Below are 16193 nucleotides of genomic sequence, written 5' to 3'. Positions count from 1 at the left end.
CAATGCAATACAGAGTTGGGATTACATAAATATGATTTGAGGAGTCGACATGATTTGGATTGGATGACTATTCATTACTACTATATTCAAAGGTGGGAGGCTAGGTACGATCATCTTGCTAGAGTTGAGGTAGCATCTACTTCTTTCATGTATAACCACCCATATATGGTGTGGTATCGTTCTATCACTCATCTTTTTGTTACTCCACATGGATCTTCATGGGAGATAGTGTGGTAATTACAATGTCTTTTATTTATTATTCTACTTTCTTCTAATTTGAAAAACATCTAATGTTTTACTTTTAATTCTTATAGAATCGCAATTTGCAACAGATACATATGTGAACTGGCCCAGATACTCCAAATATAGGTCATCATGATGAAATTCATCAATTATGTACAACCACTTTAGAGGCTATACACGAGTTTGATAGGTTACTTATTCCCCCCAATGTTGTTGATACAGAGAGACAATCATCAGATGAGGAGGTAGTAATGAGAGGTGATAAGGTACGAACTAGAGGTGGTAGGGTGCGGACTAGAGGTGGTAGGGTGCGGACTAGAGGTGGTTGGGTACGGATCAGAGGTGGTGGGGTATGAACCAAAGGTAGTGGGGTACGAACTAGAGGTAGAGGTGTATGAACATGTGGAAGACAAATTTCTGATGATCCACACTTCCTTATCAATGATCCATCGCTAGAGTTTTCATCATCATCTTCTCTACAACATATCGCCTTCACTTTTTCTACACCACTTGACCAGCCACTACCTCCTTTATCAGTTCCATCCATTGATGAGGGGATGATACAGGAAGATGTTAGGACATCATTCATCTTAGAGCTATTGGTGATGAACCTTATTTTCATATACCTATGTCGTCTAGTATCGAGGTGTCATTTACTCCACCTATAACACCACTCATTACTTTGTCACCACAATCATTAGGACATCCATTTAGAGATGATATGGCGACACAAATGCAATACTTTCCTATACCACTTGTTGAACAACAAGGACAGGACTAAGTTCAAGATCAAGGATGTGGATGAGGAAATGAAGCAACATTAAATGCTCTCTCAAATCAATCGGAGTTGGAAAGATGTCACCAACGGCCACAATGAAGAAGGAAACCACCTTCATGTGGCACACATTGATGACTTTTATATCTTTTATTGAATATGATGATACATGTTGCTCTTTTGTTACTTGTTGGTTTATTTGTATTAGTGACGTATGTTAATTTATCATTTGCTAATATTGAAGTTGACATCTAGTAATGTTGAATTCTAATATTTTAACTTTGTTGGTATTCATCATTATTATTTTGTTAATTATTAGGATGTTTGTTAGTTTATTAGTTTATATATATGGACAAGGTATTGGTTTTTTTTAATTTTTTATTCATAATAGTAGCTGAACTTTGATCATTTAGTATTTGAATACATTTGATTGTTTAGGGATTAAACATATTAATATAGGTTGTCTATTACTTAGCATTAAAATATTAATACATGTTATTGGTTGATATATATATATATATATATTATTTTTTGATGGTTCATATGAACAAGGTTATTGGTTTTTTGCATTCATGATAATAATTGATTTTTTTATCATGGTTGATATTTTATTAATTGTTAGGTTGTTTGTTGGTTTTTTAGCATTTACATGAATAATGTTATTGGTTTTTTTATAAGCATGATATGATAAGATGTGACTTTACTTCTTTAATATTAAAAACATTTGATAATTAAGGAAAACAATTATGTTTATATTTATGATATAGTGTATTTGAATTTTAAAGATTTTATTTGAATATATAGCTTTTGAAAAAATGTTTTTTTTTTTATTTTATTGATTTTCTTGGAACCTATGACATTAAAATTTGAAAAAAAGATAAAAACATTTATATAACCAAAAAATATGTTATTTTCCTCTATTTTTTCTTAATAAAAAATAGTTAATCATTTCTAATTTTAAGTGTATTAAATTATTTTTAAAGAAATATTTTATTATTTTTTCAAATTACTTTAGTTGTTTATCATTTATAATTACTAAATAAAATATTTTTAATATAAAAATGATTACAATTTCTTTTTAAATTGATTAATACTCAAAAAAAAATTATATCTCTTAATACTGAAATTTTTATTGAAATTTATTTTATTTTTTTATATTTTATTTCTTTTATAGTGAAATTTGAAATTAAAGACTAAAATTTTTAATTTTAAAATTTATATAATAAATTAATTTAAAAATTAAAACAAAACAAAATTATTTATTTTGTAAATAATTATTTAATAAATTAATAACAAAAGTTGTTTTTCATAAAATCATTTTTCACATGAACAAAAAGTAATAGATAAATATTATTTATCTTATAAATAGAAAATAATATCAAACTAAATTAGTTTTATGAGTTTTAATTAATTGAATTAATTTAAAGAAAAAATTAAGAACAATAAAATTATTTAATTTTTTTATTTTATTCCTTTTATAGTGAAATTTTAACTTAAAGATTAATATTTTTAATCTTAAAATTTATACAATAAAATTAATTTAAAAATTAAAACAAAACAAAATTATTTATTTTGCAAATAATTATTTAATAAATTAATAACAAATTTTTTTAACTCATTTTTTCACATAAATTGACAATAGTTTTTTTTTAATTGCAAAGTCTAAGAAAAATAATAATAGATAAATATTATTTATCTTATATCAAATTTAGTAAATAAAATTAATTAATTTTATAACATATATTTATAATAATTGTATTATTGTATAAGTATAATAAGGAATAGAAAAATAGATTCTTGAAGAGAAAATTTCTCACTTTTTGTTTTTTTTAATAAATTACTAACATTTTTTTAAACTCAGTTTTCAGATAAAATTGATAATAGTTTTTTTTTAAAATTCCAAAGTGAAAAAAAAATAATAGATAAATATTATTTATCTTATATTAAATTTAGTAAATTAGTTAATTAATTTTATAATATATATTTATAATAATTATATTATTGTAAATAATTGTATGAGTATAATTAGTTTTTTAATTGTAACCGTATGAGTATCTTTATATTAAATTGTATTATATATTTATAATATAAATTAGATTTAATTCCAAACGAATTTATAATATATATTTATATTAAATTGTATTATTTTTTATAATATACAGATAAACAATTGTATTAAATTTCTCATTTTTTTAATTTTTTATTTTAATTTTTTATTTTTGTGGAAATTGTTTCTTGAGAAATCGTGTCTTAAAAAAAACAAATTTTTTTTAATTTTTTTGAAAGTTCATAAATTTGCCTTTTGAAGTGATGATTTTCAAAAAAAAAATTTCCTTCTCTCCTACATGATAAAAACTACGATAAATTTGGAAATATTTTTTCTACTAGCTTGATTTAAGAATTATTTTTTAAAAATGTTATAAAAATCCGCCCTAAAGCACAATTTTGCCTAAAATATAGAACAATACGTGGCCGCCGGAACCCTTGTCCACCACCGTTGGAGCCGCTCAACACCGACACGTCCTCCATCGATCTCGCCAACAACTCTAACCACCCACAACGACAATCTCCATTAGGACTCCGATAGGGTTCTGTAGAGGGGGTGAAGCAGATAGAGCGATGACGTACATACCAGAGGTGATTATGGTGGACATTCTGTCGAGACTACCAGTGAAGTCTCTGCTACGATTCAGGTGCGTATGCAAAGCCTGGTGCACCTTAATCTCCCATCCCCAATTCGTTGAAACCCACCTCCGTCAACAACATAAACGCCCCGTAATTGGACTCGTTGTTCCACACTCCGTGGACGACCCTCTACATAAGGATGATTTAGCAGTGGATCTTGAACTTCACTTGGGTATCCCAAACAAACGCACTACAACAGTTCTGGATTCTTGTAATGGGTTGCTGTGTGTGGTTGATTGCTATTATGGGTTTTATTCCCTCAAGCCCCCTCAAAAACTCATCCTTTGGAACCCATCTACCAGACAGTGCAACCATATTCCATGCCCTAGTTTTGTTGGTTACCAGAACTGTATGTATAGCTTTTTCTATGATCCTGGTAGTGATGACTACAAGATTGTAAGGATTTTCACCTTTCTTGGTAAGGACAAAACCGGAATCGATATTTTCACGCTGAAAACTAACAAGTGGAGAAGAGTTGAGGAGACCCATTCAAGTGTAATTGGATATTGGTCCGCAACTTATTTTAACGGGAATCTCCATTGGCTAGCGTTCAGGTATGGAGGGTATGGAGAAGATGAACGTAGTTCAATGGTTGCTTTTAGTCTCAGAGAGGAGAAGTTCCAGGAGATGGAATTGCCAAGTCAACGTGCTGTCTTTGGTTTGAGGGTTTTAGGAGGATGCCTCTGCGTGGATGGTTTATATACTAATGACAAGTGGGTGATGGAAGAATATGGCATCAAGGAGTCTTGGAAAAGCTTAATTGCTATCCCATATAGGGTTGGAGATGGTTCAAGTTGGAAACTTCCCCGTGTGTTGCGTTTTTTGGAGAATGGTGTGCTTCTGGTGCTTCATGACGGGAAGTTATTGCTCTGTGATTCTAAAAATAACACATGGAAGATCATCACTAGTTACTGTTCGTCAGCACCTTATGAGAGGGAAGTGGGTTTATATATACAGACACTAGTTTCTCCCCATGGTAGTGGTGACAGGCTGACGGGAAATCAATGAATGGGAGGAGAGGGAAAGCAGTAAGGAAGGGAAAAGAGGTGATTTTCTTACGTACCCTTCATCAATCGCCTGTATTAGATTTTATTAACTGCAAAATTGCTTCTTTGAAAACCATAGCCTGTCCAAACTTATCCCATCCCACTAGTCTCAATTCGGATTTTTGTTAAGAGTAAAGTAATTTTTAAAAATAATTTCTAAATTATTGAAAAAATAATTTTAAATCTATCGTTAATTTTTACTAGAGAAAATTTTTTTTTTTTAAAAAAAAAAATCATCTTTTCAAAAAACAATTTATGACCTTTTATGTTATTTTTTCAAAATAAAAATATCAAACAAAGATTGATATTTATTCTGCTTTTGACTATCATTCTGGTTAGGAGCAGCATTCTGACTCCTTTCTCATTGTAGTTCTTTTGACATGTATTCCCCCCTCCCCCTCTCTTCCTTTTTTCCCTGAATTCTTCCTAAATTTCTGTTGGAAAATGTGGTGTAGCGTTCATGGCTTTTTTAGTCATCATGTCCATGTGTCAATATTAAGTTTTTCTTATTTCTTGTTCATCATGTCGCGAGCAAACATTAAGTTTTTCATGTGTACTGGGTTTATAAATTTTGTGTCAAATCTCTTTTAGATTGACCAACTGGGGATAAAAAAAGAAATAAAGAAAAAATGAAATTAATGGAGATTACCTATATATGAGATTTATGGTTTTTTATTGCTTTTTTAATTCTTTTTGTATTTTTGCAACTAGGTTTCGCAACACAAACTCAGCAGGCGGTATGTATAGGCCCAGTTCATATTCTAGTTCAGGAGGATATGGTGACCGTTATGATGATGATCGATATGAAGGCCGCTATGGAAGAGACGAAGATCGAAATGGTTATGGGAGAGAAAGAGAATGGGGCAGCAGAGATGATGACCGGTATGGTAGAAATGGGGACTCATATGGTCCTGAAGGGGATCGCTATGGCAGAGATTCTGATGAACGGTATGGTAGAGATGGCTATAAGGATGATGATTACAGGGGAAGAAGTCGAAGGAATGAGGACTACCAGTATGGCTCTAGAAGTAGGAGTGCTGATAGAGATAGGGACCGTGCTTTTGATGAGGAGAGCAACCATTCATCTAGGTGAGCATCTGCTCTCCTTGGAGAACATGCTATGATTTTTCTAATAAAGAGTAGTATTGATTTTAATTGTCTTTTCCTTTTATTTTGTCATTTACATCTATATTTGGTTACCAAAATAATTGGACCCTGAAAGGAGCTGGTAGTTTAAGCATTTAGCAAGTCACTTGTCCGGTTCAGGTCTGTAATTAGATCAGTAAAGGTAGTACCCCTGATAAAACTGGTTAAATCCATTGAGACAGGAAATCTGACGCAGGCATGTGAACCTGTTTACTTATTAAATGTTAACCAGTTACAGCGCTTTAAGACCTAGTTATTTTTTCTTTTTATTTATTTTTAAGTGCTTGTAAAGGATCTGATAAGAAAAAGTTTATAAACGGGAGTCCGGGTCTGGAGAAAGTGTGAAGTGTCTCTGCAAAAGATAATAAGCTAAAAGGAAAGCAATGACCAAGAATGTTACTAGGAAAACTTTGCTTTAGAACATAGCAATGAATTACTTTTATATTGACTATTGTAGAAACGGGGGCTGGATGGGTGCAATATTTTATTCTTGTTTATGAAGTTATAGTTCTTTTTTATATTAGAAGTAGGATGATATTATCTTATTGAGAATTTTGACCTAGAAGATGTAGCTGACTTAGCCCTTTTCTTGCTGTAGAGGTGGTGCCCGAACTAATGAGCATCCTCAGTATGGAAGGTAATATCTTAGTGGATCCATTCACAACTAGTTGGTGATTATACAATAGTTTTAGGTCACTTTTTCAAAATTCAGATTGAATTCAATTAAACTAATTAAAACTCTGTATTTGTTTATTTATTTATTGCACAGGCAGCTTGAACGAAAATTTTCTGAACAAAATCTTGATGCTCCTCCTAGTTATGAAGAAGCTGTAGCTGATGCCCACAGTCCTGTTCATGATGAGAGGTACTAATTTTATACCAAGGACATGTATTAAGATTTTGCTAACCCAATGTTTGGTTATTCCTAACTTTCTTCTTGATATAAGGGATGGAGCAACCCCAGCAGCACCTGCCCCTAAAACATCTTCTCCACCTGTAAGCACTAGTCCTAGCCAAGCAACAACTGCTGTTGGTCCTTCTACATCTCCTCCTGCCAACAAGGAAGTTGATGCTTTTGATGAATTTGATCCGCGCGGTCCAGTTTCAGGTATGGAGAATCCTAGAGATTTGTCTGTTTGCCAGTATGTGCAGCTTGAGTCCAAACAATTTGCTTGCGCTTGTTAGTACAAATTTTATGATAGTTATATAATTCTATAATTTTTTATTGGGTGGCAGTTTTGAAGAAAATTTGAAATGTTTTTCTATAGAAAATTGTTATATTATTGTTAGGAAGTTAGTTTTAGCCTTTAGAAAAAGATATTAAAATTATTCTTTTTCCTTTTTTTGCCACCTTTGCAAAAAAATTCCAGCCATGATTGTCAAAATTTAGTACCACTTATTAATGTTGTCTAAGTTTAAGAAGGCTAATGTCATAAATTATTAATATTCAGCAGTTCATGGAGAATTACCCTCCAAAAATGAAATTTAAAATTTTTTTAGGTACAGATTTGAATGTAAAATGTGTACTAAAAGATCAGGCATAATATATAATTAGATAAGAAAAGTACTAAGTGGAGTTGCACAAACAAGAGGAAGAGAGGCTTGGGTGTTAGATGTCTCTCTTCATTCAACAAGGCCATTCTTTGTGAGTGGAGCTGGCAATATGCATCTGAAAGGGAGGATTCAAAGATACTTTTTGATCAGTTTATTGTATTTTTTAGAGGATTCCTCATCCTTTTTTAGTATTTCTTTTTCCATATTTATTACATTTTTTGTTTTTGAATAAAGAAGTGATTCTGAAAGGTAAGCTCTATGGAAGAAAGTCATAGGTGGAAAATATGGGGAGGAAGAAGGGTTGGCATTCTTGTAAAGTGAGAGATGAGTACGGGTTTGAGTTGAAAGGATTGAGATCTCTTTAATAGTAGAGCCTCCTTTTTGTTGGTAATAGGAGGAGGGCAAAGTTTTGGAAGGATAAATGGTATGGTGATAAGCCTTCGAATGCATCCTTCCCCTCTTTATATGTCTTAACCATATCGAAAGAGGCTTGGGTGGCGAACTTATGGGACCAAACCAGTGAAGGGGGTCACTTGAATCCCCTTTTTTATAGGCATTTGAATGATTGGAAGCTAGATGAAGTAGGGCATTTCTTTTCTAGACTACAAGGGAAGACAGTGATTAGGGAAGGAGAGGATGGGGTGGTTTGTATGGATTCGAGGAATGGAACTTTTTCCATCAAAGCTTTATATTTCAGGTTGAAGCTAGGAAGATCAATTCTTTTTCCGGAGTAATTTGGAATTCCTGAGTATTGTTTAAAGTGAGTTTTTTTGCTTGGGAGGTTAGCTAGGAAAAGTGTTGATTTTAGATCAGCTTCAGAGGATATGGCAATCGTTGGTAAACAAACGCTTACCTTGTGAAGTCGAGGAAGAATCTATTGATCACATTTTCCTTCACTATGCCAAGACAAGCGTTTTACTGCAGTTGTCTTTTTTCTTTGTGTGGCATACCTTGGGTGATATCTTCCTCAGTGAGAGAGACTATCTTAGGCTGGGATAAGGAGCATTTTGATCAAAGACCGAAAAACATTTTTCTTGGTAATCTTTTGGTTTCACTATTGATGACACAATGTGTCATTTTTGGAATGCCTTTGATCTTAATCCCACTTTCATTCTAAGTTGTATGTATCTGTATCTATAGGATCAGAAACCACCATTTTATTGCAATAAAGTATTAAATACAAAAGAAGGATGAGGAATTCCTCCACCAAGTATACGATCAGCTGTACAATTGATCAAAAGCAGAAGGTAAGTGTATGCTACTCCAAACATCAATGCTAACTAAACATCTAATGATGGTTGCAAGAACCAAAAAAAAAAAAAAAAACTCAATATAACTCAGGAAGTTAAAGAACCCCTTGTGAAAAACATCAAATGTTTGGCTCCAAGCTTTTACTAAAGGTTTGCTCTGTGATTAGCTAAGTGAGGGATCAAAGAAAAGAACAACCCAACTCTGATCTTAAGGAATGAATATTTGACGCTTATTTGTCATGTGAATAAACATCACTTGTTATTTATCATTTTTCTCCAGTAATAGCTATATTTTTTCATCTAGTTTTCTATTTCTTTCCTTTAAAAAAAATTAAAATTCCTATCATATCTTTTATATTGATGCAATATGATACATGTTAGAAGTGTAGAAGTACAGAAATGAATACTTATTATGGTACCCCATTCAACAACTATTTTCTAGGTCCTTTGTGTTTTGGTGCTTGCCTGATTGATGTTTCTTCAATGCTAAAGAATTATACTTATTGAAGCCTGGGCCATCTATGTTTTTTTGCTTTATTTTTTAATTAGCTTATAATTTTTGGCTCTGCTGATGCATAGGTTAATTAGGAAGTTGTGCATTTATATATTTCCTGTCACATTTCTTTTTTGGATGTATATTGCCACTATTAGTTATTTCATGCAAAACAGTTATTTTGCAATATCTTTCCTAAAATGTTTTAATGGCCACACTGTTGCTAATCACTGTAAATTACATCTTGGTGGATAGCCGTCTACAGTTGTTCAATTGTAAAGCAGGTGTTTTTGTGATTGAGTTGTTATTTTCTATTTCTTCAGTGGAATGATTGCTATGCATCCCTGTGTCAAACATGATGTATTTTGATTGGAAAATTTGTGGTGTTAAAAATATTTCTGGAAAAAAATGGTTTGTGGAGGATTCAAGAATGGGATAGGGTTACTGTTCTACTGGTATTTTTGTAGTAAATATAGGTTGCAAATGGGAACTTAGAGTTTTATCTTCTCTTTGAACAGCTGTCCCAGCTACATCAATTAGTCCGGAAATGGACTTACTTGGCTCTCTGTCAGAGTCATTTTCTTCAAATTCATTGGCTCTTGTGCCATCTGGACCTGCAACCACAACATCTGAGGCTGCTGTCCTTGGAAATGCTGGGTCTGCACCCGCATCAGCAGCAATGCCATCTGGATCTGCTGTTATGAGCCAGGTAAATTTAATTATATTTAATTTGAAAAACTAGTGAGAAAACTCTGATAGTCTCATTTTGATTTATAAATAAACCCAGACTTTTAAATTCTCACAGGAGCCCCTCCTTTTTTTTGGGTCAAGGTATAAATGCCCTATCTACAGTATTATAATTGCTGGATTGACTGCTCATGTCAAACTTGTGTTAATTGGTTAGGGTGCATTTTGTACATCCCACATAGTGAAATTATTCCATTCTGTTTTCCAATAGTTTTGACAGAACTGCTTTACATGGAGTTTACAAGAAATGAAATATGATAGTGCAATGTTCCCAGCACTTTCACCCTGAACAGTGTTATTATACATGCAGTGATTCTGTTAAGGGAAAATTAGATTCTAATTCAAATGCTGTATTGCACATTACAGAATGATATCATTTCTGTGGGATGTCAAAATGTGCAGCAAGGATCATGTCCTTGACAGAAAAAGTGAGGAATCTCCAAATGAAGCCAGGCAATGAATTGCTTTGTTTTAAGGCTATTCATAACATTTGTCCATAAAATGGATGATTTTCATAGTTAATGTCAACCAATAATAAAAACTAAGACTTTATTTAGCTAGTGATGCTCCATGGTATAAGTGAATGTGTAACACCTCTTATTCAATTTTTCTTTGTTTCTAATTATAATAAATCAATTTTTTTTTCTTAAAAGTATTTCCTCTTGATGCAGTCTTTTGAAGACCCATTTGGTGACTCCCCTTTTAGAGCTTTGCCTTCAGCAGAGAGTGTACCAGCTCAACCTCAGGATTCAGCTTCCACAACTTCCTTCCAGACCATGAATCAAACATCAGGACCACCCTTCCCAGTTAACCCAAGGAGTGGACACGGGTTCCAACTTTGACTTTGGGGACACTTTCCCTGGCATAACTTACACGCCATCCGGTGTCTCTACTGCACAACCTCCTTCTGCAAGCCCACAATTTTCACCCCAAGAGCAATGGATTCCCCAGCAGAACAATGATATCCTAGCAGACATTCTACCACCTTCAGGATCTTCAGCTCCTGCCATTTTACAGGCTGCTTTCCCAGCTCCAACTGGCCAGTCTGTGCTGCCAAACCCTAATGTTGTTGGGGGCTTTCTTGCACAGTCAGGATCTGCAGATCATGCAGCTTCACAATTTTCTCCTCAGATTCCAACTGGACCAGCTGCACAATATAACAATGGGAACTTCCTTTCACAGTTGGGTTCTGCAGCGCCTGTACCTTCACAGGCTCCTCTTCAAGGTCCTGTACCTTCTCAGTCTCCTTTTCAAGCTCCTGTACCTTCTCAGTCACCTTTTCAAGCTCCAGTATCTTCACAGTCTCCTTTTCAAGCCCCAGTGCCTTCACAGTCTCCTTTTCAAGCTCCAGTACCTTCACAGGCTCCTTTTCAAGCTCCAGGACCTTCACAGTCTCCTTTTCAAGCTCCAGTACCTTCACAGGCTCCTTTTCAAGCTCCAGGACCTTCACAGTCTCCTTTTCAACCCTCCCTTGCTTTTATCAGAGCAAATTATGGCCCACCAAACCAAATGGGTTTCCATTCCAAGGCCCCTCTTACATAAAGAAAGTTCCTTTGAATTTGTTCTAACCTCAACCTGATTGTCCTCGGGATACAATAAAAGGGCATAAAATAAATAGGCATACTGGAGAGGGTGCTATGAATTAGAGTGAGTCTCCTGCCTTTGGAAATGTATTGCCTCTTCCACAAAGCCAGTCTTTTACGCAACCTCTCCTGCACACCATCCTAAATCGTAATGGACTTAAAAGGAGCACCTAACAAGAGGGCCAAATAAGAAGAGGGAAGGGCACCAACCTTACACCCAATCCAAAATGAAGACTAAGCCTTATTCCGTGCAATGCTAGCAAATTTTGTCCTCAAATTAGAGACAATATTTGGGAAAATGGAAAATAAATGAATAAAAAATAAAAGTATTCACAATTTAGTACTGATGCAATTGAGGCAATTGTGTGCAAAAGACATTAAGCATGAAAGGAACATCTAATATTTTTACAAGTTACATTCAAGCGACAAGCAAAATACACAACTAGCATAAATATTATTAAAACTATGTTCCAAATTATTTTACAAATGAAAACCTAACTACACAAGTATTATAATAGCAAAATGCTAATTTTCCTAAGTATAGAAATTTGACATAGGATATATATCAGATTCTTCATATGGCATGTGAAACAAAAAAAATGTTACCATTTTTGGAACAAAAGGAGCAATCTCACAGAAGGCCTTCATCTCTTCTCTTGAAGAAAGTGCATCAATGAAAAGGACATCTGCTCCAGCACTAGCAAAAGCCCGTGATCTCCAGAGTGATTCATCAAAAGACACTGCCTGACGAGAATCAGTTCGTGCTACGATAACAATGTCAGAGCCAGTCTCTTTACGAGCATCAATGGCTGCTTTTATCCGCATCACTGCTTCCTCCCTAGACACCACTTTCCTACCACGTGTATGACCACAAGCTTTTGGAGACACCTTGATATAACATTATATCATAAGCAAGAGTTCTAACATGTTCTGAATACCATGTACGCATATATTATACTTGTCAAAAGACAGAAAGTTATGCATATATTTGTTTCTTTTAATAATTAGAAAATAACAAACTTAATAGTTTATCCGACAAAATTGGCCGCAGAAAAGGAAAGCATACTTCTGACTCCAAAAGCTTATGTTTATTAATGAAAAACAATGGGTTCAGTTAAGAATAGGTTGTTTCTGATATATAAGAAAAGGGTTGTTCTATGGTACCCACTCTTTATTTTGGGGGTACCTACCCACATTTGACCCCAATAAAAATATGACATGTGTAAAGTATATATCATTAAAAAATTTATAAAAACTTATCAAACTGGTAAAGATGACTTGTTGGTGAGAAATAATCACATGCATTTCATATATATATCTAAATATTACAATTATTTATAATTTATTATTAAATATTAAATATAATTTGTTATTTAATGCATTACCTAACTCTATCTAAAACAAGAAAATCTTATCTACTACTCTTATACTCTCATTATTCATATATAAAAAAAAGGATAGTAATTTAATATGAAAATTAAATAATTTCAACTACCAAATTACAAAATATGTAAGATGTATTTTGATGAATCAAATTTCAAGATCAAGTTCAAAACTTTTTGAGAGAGAAAATTTAAAATTTGTATTATATGAAGAAGATGAAGGATTTCAAGTGATTACAAGTGTCAAAGGTAATATTTGATATTTTTTTTTGTTCATAAATTAAATGTGAAGATGAAGCTTTATATGTCTTGAAGGATGTCAAGTGATTACAAGTGTTAAAAGGTAACATTTGATTTTTTTTTTTTCCATTTACATATACCTATTGTAGGTAGAAATGTCATGTCAAATGACATTTAAATATGTAATGATTTATAATATCTACATTTTTTAATTTTTTTCTGAGTTATTTTTAATCAAATTGAGAGCATTTAGTAATTTGTTATGAAATTGTCATCAATATTTTGTAAGAGAGGATATGAACTTTCTAAGGGAAGGTACAAACTTTCTAAGGGTGGGTACGAACTTTCTAAGGGAGGGTACGAACTTTCTAAGGGTGGGTACGAACTTTCTAAAGGAGGGTACGAACTTTCTAAGGGAGGGTACGAACTTTCTAAGGGAGGTACGAACTTTCTAAGGGTGGGTACGAACTTTCTAAGGGAGGGTACGAACTTTCTAAGGGAGGGTACGAACTTTCTAAGGGAGGGTACGAACTTTCTAGGGGAGGGTACGAACTTTCTAGGGGAGGGTACGAACTTTCTAAGGGAGGGTACGGACTTTCTAAGGGAGGGTACAGACTTTCTAAGGGAGGGTACGGACTTTCTAAGGGTGGGTACGAACTTTCTAAGGGTGGGTACGAACTTTCTAAGGGTGGGTACGAACTTTCTAAGGGAGGGTACGAACTTTCTAAGGGAGGGTACGAACTTTCTAAGGGAGTGTACGAACTTTCTAAGGGAGTGTACGAACTTTCTAAGGGAGGGTACGAACTTTCTAAGGGAGGGTACGAACTTTCTAAGGGAGGTACGAACTTTGTAAGGGTGGGTACGAACTTTCTAAGGGAGGGTACGAACTTTCTAAGGGTGGGTACGAACTTTCTAAGGGAGGGTACGAACTTTCTAAGGGAGGGTACGAACTTTCTAAGGGTGGGTACGAACTTTCTAAGGGAGGGTACGAACTTTCTAAGGGTGAGTATGAACTTTGTTAGGAAGGGTACGAACTTTCTAAGGGAGGGTACGAACTTTCTAAGGGTGGGTACGAACTTTCTAAGGGAGGGTACGAACTTTCTAAGGGAGGGTACGAACTTTCTAAGGGAGGTACGAACTTTGTAAGGGTGGGTACGAACTAGATAATGTAATTTTCTAACTACTTTATCTTTTATATTTCAGTTTCTTCATAGATACGATGGACAAAGGCAAAGAAAAGGAATTTATCATTGATTTGAACGATGAAGACTTTGATTACCAATATGATAGCATTGTTAAAACTGAGTCTGATGAAGAGGCCATTCTAGTTTCGGACAAGATTTTTAATGATTTAACTGTTGAATATATATGGAAGATGGAGTTTAGCTCAGTAGAGGAGGCAGAAGAATTTTATAATTTATTTGCTAAAGTTACCGGATTCAATGTTAGAAAGGATGATGTGAAACGAGATAAAAATCAAAATATAGTATCTCGTAAGACATAGAGTGTGTTTAGAGAATGAAAATCGAAAACGAGAACCTAAGGCAGTAACTCGAGTTGGTTGTGAGGCAACATTTCGGATTGGGTTTAACAAACAAATGAACAAGTGGGTTGTGAAAGAGTTTATGGCTGATCATAATCATCCTTTGGTGGAACAAAAAAATGTCCAATTCCTTCGATCCCATAGGGTCATTAAAAATGCAGATAAAGCTCAATTGAATGCAATGGGAGGTGTTGGCATAGGAACTAGCCATATTATGGATTACATGGTGCAACAATCAGGTGGATATAACAATGTTGGCTTCACAAAAAAAGATCTATATAACCATGTTGATGCTGATCGTAGAGTTCATCTAAGAGATGGTGATGCAGAGGGTGCTTTGGCTTATTTGTGTGGAAAGTCTGAAATGGATCCATCATTTTATTACAAGTACAATGTTGATGAAGACAACCATCTAGCAAACTTGTTTTGGGCAAATTCTACTAGTAAATTGGATTACAGTTGTTTTGGAGATGTATTAGCATTTGATACAACTTATCGGACTAATGCTTATAAAAAACCGTTGGTCATATTAGTTGGCATTAACCATCACCATCAAACTATAGTGTTTGGATCTGCATTATTGGTAGATGAGAGTGTTAGCACTTATACTTGGGTCTTGGAGACTTTTTTGGACGCAATGAATAACAAGAAGCCTCTTTCTGTTATTACTGATGGGGATAAAGCAATGTGTAAAGCCATCAAGAGGATATTTCCAGACTCTTGTCATCGATTATGTGCTTGGCATATTCAACGCAATGCATTCACTAATGTCCATGTCAAAGATTTTACTAATCATTTTTCTAAGTGCATGTTCATGGAAGACACCGTTGAAGAATTTGAATGTGCATGGAATGACATGTTGGAAATGTTTAATCTTCATGGACATAAGTGGGTGACAGATATATATGCTAAGCGTTCTAGATGGGCAGAGGCTTATTTAAGGGGGCATTTCTTTGCTGGTATGAAAAGCACACAAAGGTGTGAGAGCATGAATGAATACTTGAATCGTTTCCTTAAAACTCGTTTGAAGCTGTTTGAGTTTGTCAAGCATTTTGATAGAGCACTCTCACGTATTCGTCATAATGAGGCAAAGGCAGAGTTTGAGACACACCATTCTTCAGTGTTCTAACAACCAAACTCTATGCACTTGAGAAATATGCAGGGACTGTTTTCACAAGGCAATCTTTTCTAAAATTTAGGGATGAGATGAAGAATGCAGAATTGTTTTTCTCTGTCAATACAGAAAATCATGGAGGTTATCGTGTCCATACATTGACCAAGTTTAGAAGCCCTGACAAGATTTGGAAAGTATGTTATGGTAATAGTGATCGGTCTATGAAATGTACTTGTATGATGTTTGAGTCGGTTGGTTTTCCATGTCCCCACATGATTGTTGTAATGAAGATAGAACACCTTGAAGAAATACCTGAGACTTGTATTATGAAAAGGTGGTCTAAGTTAGCAAAGGAAACGGTCCAAGTTCATCATGACAATGAAAGTCAAGGT

At 34.1% G+C, this 16193-nt stretch overlaps 3 protein-coding genes across 4 annotated transcripts; 2 read left to right on the top strand and 1 right to left on the bottom strand.

Moving 5' to 3' along the window:
* Positions 1-3463: 3463 nt before the first annotated feature.
* LOC100254972 (clathrin interactor EPSIN 2) lies at positions 3464-10872 on the top strand. Of its 2 annotated transcripts, XM_002267516.5 has the most exons (7): positions 4571-4749; positions 5461-5838; positions 6494-6532; positions 6665-6760; positions 6843-7003; positions 9711-9901; positions 10611-10872. In XM_002267516.5, exons 2-7 carry the CDS (start codon positions 5489-5491, stop codon positions 10779-10781), a joined length of 1008 nt encoding a protein of 335 aa, XP_002267552.2. In that variant the 5' UTR covers positions 4571-4749; positions 5461-5488; the 3' UTR covers positions 10782-10872. The 2 variants fall into 2 exon arrangements, with proteins under 2 accessions (XP_010650455.1, XP_002267552.2); XM_010652153.3 differs by lacking the exons at positions 6494-6532; positions 6665-6760; positions 6843-7003; positions 9711-9901; positions 10611-10872 and having other exon boundaries at positions 3464-4749; positions 5461-5573.
* On the bottom strand, positions 10809-12347 carry LOC104879426 (uncharacterized). Its single transcript, XM_010652195.1, has 3 exons — positions 12129-12347; positions 11110-11413; positions 10809-11035 (listed from the first exon to the last, which is right to left on the bottom strand). The coding sequence occupies exons 1-3, from the start codon at positions 12345-12347 to the stop codon at positions 10809-10811; spliced, it is 750 nt and encodes a 249-aa protein (XP_010650497.1).
* A 2521-nt stretch (positions 12348-14868) lies between these two features.
* On the top strand, positions 14869-15816 carry LOC109122612 (protein FAR1-RELATED SEQUENCE 5-like). The gene has a single exon (XM_019219882.1). The coding sequence runs from the start codon at positions 14869-14871 to the stop codon at positions 15814-15816; it is 948 nt and encodes a 315-aa protein (XP_019075427.1).
* Positions 15817-16193: the final 377 nt, after the last annotated feature.

Source organism: Vitis vinifera, chromosome 5 (assembly GCF_030704535.1).
Source record: "Vitis vinifera cultivar Pinot Noir 40024 chromosome 5, ASM3070453v1".
In the NCBI taxonomy this organism is placed as follows: domain Eukaryota; kingdom Viridiplantae; phylum Streptophyta; class Magnoliopsida; order Vitales; family Vitaceae; genus Vitis; species Vitis vinifera.
This window is presented reverse-complemented; position numbering and strand designations above follow the sequence as displayed.

Bases quoted from the DNA above. Each gene is read 5' to 3' on its own strand.
- LOC100254972 (XM_010652153.3), top strand. From the start codon at position 3,638: ATGACGTACATACCAGAGGTGATTATGGTGGACATTCTGTCGAGACTA.
- LOC104879426 (XM_010652195.1), bottom strand. From the start codon at position 12,347: ATGCGGATAAAAGCAGCCATTGATGCTCGTAAAGAGACTGGCTCTGAC. The intron at 11,414-12,128 runs GTAACATTTTTT...CTCTGATAAAAG, and splicing joins CTCCTTTTGTTCCAAAAATG to CAAGGGAGGGTTGAAAAGGA. The intron at 11,036-11,109 runs GTTCCCATTGTT...CATGATCTGCAG, and splicing joins GAACCCAACTGTGAAAGGAA to ATCCTGACTGTGCAAGAAAG.
- LOC109122612 (XM_019219882.1), top strand. From the start codon at position 14,869: ATGGGAGGTGTTGGCATAGGAACTAGCCATATTATGGATTACATGGTG.